Below are 8,635 nucleotides of genomic sequence, written 5' to 3' on the forward strand. Positions count from 1 at the left end.
TCCCCTACCCATTAGAAAAAGCAGATACTGACCTAAGAGGCTTTCTCTCTGAGCTGAGTAACATCTTTATTTAAAAGGCAGACTCGGGCTTTTTTTCAGCTTCTACACTAGAACTTTTGTCTTCTTTATTCTTAGCCGTGTCCCTGCTTTTAATTAATTGTGCATATAACAAAGTGAGTCTTTCACTACAATAAGGAGTTAACTGTTTCTGCTATTGATTTCCTTGCTGTTTGATCCACTTTTCACCTAACGTTCTAGAAAGACTCCCAACGCTGAAGATGTAGTAGCATTTTTTTCTCCTTCAACTTTGTTTCAAAGGCACTTAAGTCCTATCTCCTATGTGAATCTAATGTTTTCAGCCATGTCGCTGCTTTGGAGGTTTGTCAAGTTCAGGTTCGTGTTTTGTAGACTGTGTTTGCCGACAGGGTAGGCTGACCCTCTTGAGAAGTAGTTAACAGGATTCATTTTGCAGGTCTAGGAGAGATGAAAATAAGCTGTTGTTTTTCCACATCTCCTCTGTCCTAATTATTAAGGCTAAGATGTGCTGCCACAGATAGAAGGCTAGTGCTTTTATGGCAAGGAAATTACATTAGGGTAGCATTTATTAACCATCTGCTATGTACCAGTCTATACTAATTGAGACCAAGAGGAATGTTACAGATTGTCTGGCTACTGCTACAGTGTTCAAAGTGATATAGATTCCAGTAAGCCCAGTAGAATCCAGTGTAAATGGATTTGGTTACACTCAAAATCTGGGAGACGGAGCTGAGAGAAAGGGGTGCTAGGTCAATTGAATGAGTTCAGTGTTTCATCTAGACTTCTCTGCTTACTCGCCATATGACCTTGGGCAGGTTACTTCCCCTCTCCGACTCTCATTTAACTAGTCATAGTAATGCCTCCTAGGATTGATGAGAGGGGCAAAGTAGATGGCACACATGCACAGTGTCTGAGATGGTGTTGAGCTCTTGGAGTCTGTGGCCCTTGGCGTTTAGGGGAAGCATGAGTGAGCAAGAATGCAGTGTCACCCAAGCACATCTGAAAGCAGTAGGCAAACAGTCGGGAAAATAAGTAAATTCAGTTAAAAGGCCTAAGTGTAAGGGAAAGGTTAAATGGTTTTTCACATATAACAGAGAGAAAGGAAACTGTCCCAACTTTAAATATATCGACCTATATTTTATAGACAAAAATGCTTTGATTACACATGTGACTATGAATTGATAGGAATTTACTGACATATCTTTAACTCTAAGAATCAGTGGAGTTCCAAATGTATGGTTGAAGAATAAAACTCCATTTTGGTTCATCTCTTAGAGTTCTGTAACATGGTAGCCATCAGTGAGCTCCAGCCTGTAGCAATATGTGATACCCTTCTGTTGAGGCAGATACACTGTTTCAGAAAAGGGCTCACTCCGCTGTGGAGCCCCAGGCAGCATGGGCGGCTGATGGAGTAACAGTTATGAACCTTGGCTCTGATACAGGTCCCCAGTAGGTTCTGGAAGGAAGAGCAGGGCCGTCCAGGCAATAGACTGCTCCCTCCTGGCCCTTTCATCAGCCCACCCCTGTTTCTCTCCCCAGATGGTCACCCTAGCATCGCTGCTGAGCAGTGAAGTTAACAAATGTTTTAATTTCACTGCTGAGTAGTTCTGCACAAGAGAAGAAAGCAGAGAAGATAATGAGAAGCATATCAGATGCTACCATTGATGAAAGCTTCTCTTCTCCAGTGGCTCGCATGATAATGCCAGACAAATCGGACGCTAAGAAAGGTGGATTTGGGATATTTGGAGAGCTTCGGGTGAACAAAACTGGCCAAGTATAGAATGAGATACCTATATGCTATATCAATTATGATGCACTAAAGAAAGGAAGGAAAGCAAAGGAAAATAAAGAGGAAGAAACATGTTTACTAAGGGCATTAGCAACAAATGAGTCTTTATTGGTTATCTGTTGCTGTGTAACAAATTATTGGAACGCGTAGCAGCTTAAAGAACAAACATTTATTACCTCCCTCTCCGTGGGTCAGGAATCCAGACATAGCTTAGCTGAGTCCCTGGCCCGTGGTTGCTCACAGGGCTGCAGTCAGGTGTCAGCCAGGGCTTTAGACATCTCGAGGCTCACCTGGGGGCGTGCTTTTTCTGAGCTCACACTCACATGACTGTGTTGTCTAAAGACATGAGTTGCCTGTGACTTGGGCCTCTCTTTAGGCAGCTCACAACAAGGCAGCTCGCACACACCCAGAGCAAAGGCAGAGAGAGTGAGAGTGCACACACAGGCACGGTGGAAGTCTAGTAACCTAACCTCAGAAGTGGCGTCCTCTTACTTTTGTCATATAATCTTCCTTAGTCATTAGGTTCAGCCCAAAGGGCCTAAGTGCCTGGAAGCAGGGATATTGAGAACCATTTTAGAGGCAGACTGTCTTCCTCGGGTCCTTACTGCTGTCAGGGAAAAGGCATTCTGAAGAGATTTAGGCCAGCTGACCAAAGCATGATGGGATGAATAAACGTGACTAAAGAGAACTAAGCAATCAGTTGATGCCTTTATCTCCTTATTTTTAAAATAGAGACAAGATAAGTTCATGATAGTTACTTATTCCAATAAAATCTTAATATGGATTACTGTGTCTTATCTTTTACTTTAAGAGATAACCAAAATACATAGGGACCTTTAAAAAATGTTTAATTGAGCTTTATACAGCCATTCTGTGATCAGGAAACAAACTAAATCTAACTCATTTATAAATACTGTTTATTTGGGAGGAGGGGAGAAAGACAATCTCTCTAAACAAAAATTTTAAATGTATAATTACTACTAGAATTTATAACTGTCTAGCTGAACTTTGAAAGTGTAGATATTGATGAGATCCTTTCATTGTATGTGTGTTTGTGTATATAGAAAACCTTAGCTTTTCGCTCTCTAAAAACTCTTGAAAAAATTCTATTTTCTTCTATAGTATTGACAGTGAAAAACATCAAAGGTAAGTTATAGTTTTGCCAAGTAGAAATGCAAAGACTATACTAAGAGCATACACGTGAAATTAAGTTTTGGTTACCAGATTTTTTCCAGATAAATTCAATATTGCCAAAATAGAAATATTAATCCTGCATTCCAGTTGGCCTTCCTTTCATTTGTGTGAGAGATGCTCTATCCAAAGAAAGGAATGCTAATTTTGTTTCTTTTATCACTGGAGTATCGATATTTTTTGTACTCTAGGTTTGGAAGAGCCAAGATGTTGAGTTTGGTTTCAGACATATGGTGCTGAGACCTCTGGAGAATAAGGCATAACTAGCAGAAACTGTGTGGCTCTGCATTTAAACACAGAGCTCAGGATCAGAGAGCTATTTTTCAGGGTTATCTGCATAAAGGTGACATGTGAGAGCTTTCCAAAAAGGAGAGAACAAAGAGAGAAAAAATAAAAGAGTTGAGACCAGTCTTACTGCTTATGGTTATGGATTTGGAAGAAGAACCATTGAGGAAAGCTGTAAAGGAGTGGTCAGAAAGGCGAGTGTGTATCCAAAATGTTTCAGTGTGATGAAGTTAGAGAATTGTTGTACAGAGACTGTGGTAATGCCAGATGTCACAGGAAAGTGAAGTACGAGGGAATCGAAGTATTGAGGGTCTTACTTGCCAAGTCCAAGAAGCGTGGAGTTCTTGTGTCTGGCTGATCTCTCTTTCTGTTACTTTTGTTCCACAGACCATAATGGGATGTCTTGAGGGTAAGGAAGGACATTCAGCATTCCAGAGAATCCTGGATAAAGTAAGAGAAGAGAGCCTGGATGTTCAGGCTGTTGTGTCCCTGTTGAGGCTGTACCAAGATTCTAATTCTGCAGTAAAGACAGCACTGTTAAGCAGAAAGCCAGAAGATATGGAAGCAGTGCAGCCAAAAGGTAGGAGAAAACCCCATCCACCTGAGTCACTGAGTTTTATTCTGGGCAGATGCTGTACCATTTGCTCCGGTGATACGTTTCTTCAGTGGCTTAGTTAAGTGATTTTCACATAAACTCTACATGTAATTCCAGAAGCTGCATGTTAAGTATATATGAGCTAAATATGAGTCTCCATTTCTGTCCCCTAGTTAACTAAACTAGTCTGACACCTTGAAGTTGAAGAAAACCACCGTTCTTCTGCCCTTCAAAAAGCCACACATCCAAATCGGTGTTTTGAGTGTTCAGGGTGAACTGGTTCACTGACAGCACTTTTCAAGGCTGAAGTTTCTCTCATTTGGGTTAGGTACAAAGCAGTGGCCTTGCCAACTAGAAGTTAACCTCTGGCTGGCTCTGCAGCTTTGTGTTTCAACAGATAAATGAAACATTTTTCCTTTCATAGAGTTTAAACAGAATAATAAAGTATTTTCCTCTCCAAAAGGAGAGATTCTGCATTTGGGTCCTCAGAATAGGCTGAGAATCACTTTACTATTCTGTTAGATCTCTCTTGACAAACCATGCTGTCATTTTCTTCAAATTGACTAGCTTCTCTGCTTCTCTTGTGCGTCTCTAACGCTTTCTCCCCCAGGGAGCACAGAGGAGGGAAAGACCTTGTCTGTTCTGTTACTAGAACACAAAGAGGACCTGATCCAATGTGTAACACAGCTGAGACCTATTACGGAGTTCCTGGAAACAGCCAAGGAGGAATCCCTGACTGCCACTGAGAAAAGGGTAACTGTGTCGAGTGCCTCCTCCTCCCTTCTGAATTCATGTAGCCCCCTTTTTTTTTTTTTTTACCTCTTTTGTGGTACATAACACTTTTTACCTTGCAGTATCTTGTACATACTATACAGTAAGCACCTTGAAGTTCAGATTCTTGATTCATGCCTCTGTAACTTACAACAGCTTGCATGTTATAGTCGTGCATTAAATGATTAGATACATGGATGAATGGCTGTTCCTGCTCTGACTCAGTGAGTTTTTATTATAAATTAGTTGTCCCAAGAGTTAAGTGTCTAGGTACATTTGGAATTATTATGACACTTTTCCTCCTTACAGAAATGATATACTGTTCATCTGTAGAAAATTGGGAAAACAAGCAGAAAGAAAAAAATTCAAATCTCTCACCATCTCATCATTCAGAGACAATCACTGCTAACATTTTGGAGCACGTGCTTCCACTTTTTCTCATTTGAATTATCCTGGAATGGTGTTATCATACACTTTCGTGCTTTTTTATTTACTGTACTGCAAATACATTTCCATACTAACAATATGTATTTTGGTAGCTGTATGGTATTCTGTCTAATGGACATACCGTAATTCATTAATTCTTTATTGTTGGGCATTTGTTCCAGTATTCCTCTATTATAAATATGTTGTAGAGAATATTCTCGTACACAAATCTTTGCATATTTCTAAAATTATTTCCTTAGGATAATTTTTAAGAAGTGGGATTTTGGAATAGTATAAATTTTTCAAGTACTTGATATATATTGCCAAATTGCCCTTCAAGAAGGTTATACCAATTTACTCTCTAGCTAGCTACTAAAATCCTCATGAAATTGCTGGCATGACTTTTCAAGTCAACTAGATAACTGTATTTGTTGGTGTTATTGATTTCAACTTTGTGCTAAAAATATTTTTGTATCTGGCGGGAAGGAATAGGCACTGAGAACTTTTGTGGCACCAATTCTTATAACTGTGGGAAGTGGCTTAAATGTTCAGGAGAGAAAATGTTTAGAAACCACTGGCATAATGGCTAAACACTGGATTAATAGTGAGACTTGATTCTAGACTTTCTTTTTCTCAGTAATCTTGTGTTGCTGTTTTCTCATGTAAAATGGGAATAATCTTTAATCTCAATTTTATTTTGCAAAATAACTATATTTTAAAAATTTTACTGCGGCCGTGCCACCCTGAAAGTGCCCGATCTCATCTGATCTCAGAAGCTAAGCAGGGTCGGACCTGGTTAGTACTTGGATGGGAGACCACCTAGGAAGACCAGGTGCAGTAGGCATTTTAAAGAAATTTTTTTTTTAACTCCTCTGAACTTCTTAGAGAAAGATATTACACAATATTAAGATTAAACCTCTGTTTTCTCCTTAGACTTGAGATTAAGTGTACTTTCAGGCACTCAGTTAAAGTAAGTTGCTTATAGTTCCAGAGGTAACTGATTCCCTTAGTGATTTTATTCCATTGCTCATTCAAACCTTTTCCTTATTAGCTGGATCGAACGTGTCCTTTGAGCTGTTTCATTATCTTGGTAAAACAGTGTTTATAGGTATAGCCCAAACTCAGTCTCATTCTCTGCAGCCAGACAGACCACACTGTCATTTTCTTCTGTCACTTTCAGTTTACTTGACAGAAAGGGCTGAAGCAGAAGAACTTAAATTAGTTATAAATCACAAAAACACTTCTTCGGATTGGGATTCCACCAGAGCTTCATTAAGCTACTCCTTCTTAGGAAAATTGAAGCAAAATAATAAAGCAGAAGTGTGGAAGAGCATGTCGATCGAATAGCCACAGTGTTTTGAAATCACAGGGAACAGGCACTTGCACCTTTTGGAATAGTTTTCTGTTATGGAATGATGCTCACCATAGGCACCATGGTGCTTATCTATACATATCTCAAGTTCTGTAAAAAAATGGCAAATAGGAAAGTCTTCAGGATGAGAAACATGCAAAAATAGTAATTATTATAGCTTCCATTTATTTATTGCTTACTGTGTGCCAAGAAGTATGCTGAGGACCTTGTAAGCATATAAATTCTACCCTCATAGCAACTTTATAAAGCCATGGATATTACCCTAATTTTTAAAGATGAAGGAACAAGACATGGGAGGAGGCTGAGCAGCTCACCCAAAGACATAGCTGCTTGTGGAATACTGGAACCCAGACTTCTAAACAAAGCACATTCTCTTAACCACTGTGCATACTACTTCCTAATAATATCAGTAACCACTATCATTTATTAATGGTCACACAGAGCCTAGGAGTTATACTGGGTTCTACAAATAGTAACTTCATTTTACAGAATCCTCATAAGAACTGTGCAAGAGGAGTGGTATAGTTATCTTTTTTTACAGGTGATGAAAATAAAGTTCAAAGAATTAAATAACTTGTCCAAGCTCACAAAGGCAATAAATTTTAGAACTGGTGTTCAAGCCAGGCCTGTCTGGCTTTAAAACCTATTTCTACTTTTAACAGTGTCTGGCTGCCTCATTATGTATCAGGTTATTGCTTAAGAACTAAGAGATAGCACTGAAATCAGTATGGTTTTTAGATAGAAGCTCTTAAATTTTAAATTGTGATTCATTTAGTAGAAATTAATATATATTAAACCTTAACTAAGAGAATGACTATGTTCTGTACTAACAGGAAATATGACAACTTGATTTATAATATGTACATTCCTATCATAAATGTAATGTAGATATTCCTTTCATATATGTAAAACCAATTTGGTTTTGTAGCAAAATTCATTATTTTAAAATGGGAGTTAATTTGATAATGACATCCTCCGGCATGCTGCCATGACTGATCTGCTTTACTCTTTCTCCTGAGAGCTGATACTTTCCCGAAGGAAAACTCAAAACTCAGTTCTGTGAATCTGTAGATTACATGTATTGAATAATCCCCTGCATAATCAGTTCCATAAGAGCCAAGTTATGGATATCGAGTCACAATCCATTAATAGTTCTATTGTAATAGGAAAATATCTGTAAAATAGCCGTCATGTGTTTTATTTTTCAACCTTTTACTGGAGCCATGTGCCCTCTGGCCTTAGAACATCTTCTAACCCACCAAAGAAGAACAGAGAATGGAATTGTGGGATGATGACTGGAACTGAAGTATGTGCCGTTGAGAATGAGAAGGATAGATAATAAAGAATCCACAAGAAAAATAATCTATAAATATACTTTAAATCTGTTATTTTGGAGGCCACAGACTAACATATAAATTATTTGGGTATTCCAGTTGCTATGCAAATAAAGTAAAAAGGAGTAAAATAATAGAATTGCTCTGCAATTGCAGCCTGTACCACTCTCATGTACTTTACTGAACAGAGATCGAAAAACACTTTAACTTGTATTAATTAATTGTCAGTCTATTTCTCAATCTTAGTGTCTGAACAAACTAAATCTAAAGAATCAGGTTAGATGGAAGCCACTTGCTCTCCCATACAGGCCGAAGTGTAAGAGTATTTTCACAAAATGCAAACTGTTGGAGGCAAAAAATATTTTCAGACCTGCAATTGAGAAAGATTGATTTTCATAGAGCTATTTATTTGGAAAATGTTTTAGATTTTTATTGAAACAGACTAAGGAAGAGACTAGGAAAAAAGTAACACTAGAGACCAGCGGAGGAGAAGCTGGAGATAGGGCATCTTGTAATGCCATCTTGCAGTGTTTTCCAGTGGAGTCTCAGATACACTTAGAATTGCCAGTAACTGGTGTCTGGTTGATTGCTTGCCACCGCAGGTGATTCTGAATTGCTGTGAGGGAGGAACACCCAAGGAGACAATAGAAAATTTGTTGCACAGAATGTCTGAAGAGAAGACCCTGACTGCTGAGAGTTTGGTAAAACTCCTCCAGGCTGTGAAGAAGACATTCCCGAACTTGGGCCTTCTGCTGGAGAATTTGCAGAAACAAGCCACTTTGCCTGGCACCACAGGTATTAGTTAATTGTTGACTCTCTGGACTGGAACCACTCCT

At 38.7% G+C, this 8,635-nt stretch overlaps 1 protein-coding gene and 1 pseudogene across 3 annotated transcripts in view; both read left to right on the forward strand.

Annotated features, from left to right (window-relative positions):
- ZBTB40 (zinc finger and BTB domain containing 40) overlaps positions 1-8,635 on the forward strand; it is a 66,483-nt gene that overhangs the window by 36,119 nt on the left and 21,729 nt on the right. For 2 of the 3 annotated variants that reach the window (XM_011357541.2, XM_011357543.2), the window contains exons 4-6: positions 3,689-3,881; positions 4,507-4,649; positions 8,402-8,594. In XM_011357541.2, the coding sequence (XP_011355843.1) occupies positions 3,689-3,881; positions 4,507-4,649; positions 8,402-8,594 (529 nt within the window). The remainder of the gene's footprint in view (positions 1-3,688; positions 3,882-4,506; positions 4,650-8,401; positions 8,595-8,635) is intronic. The other variant, XM_023529399.1, reaches the window with a different exon arrangement.
- On the forward strand, positions 5,819-5,937 carry LOC111738332 (annotated as a pseudogene).

The sequence above is a fragment of the Pteropus vampyrus genome, unplaced genomic scaffold, assembly GCF_000151845.1.
Source record: "Pteropus vampyrus isolate Shadow unplaced genomic scaffold, Pvam_2.0 Scaffold36, whole genome shotgun sequence".
Taxonomy (NCBI): domain Eukaryota; kingdom Metazoa; phylum Chordata; class Mammalia; order Chiroptera; family Pteropodidae; genus Pteropus; species Pteropus vampyrus.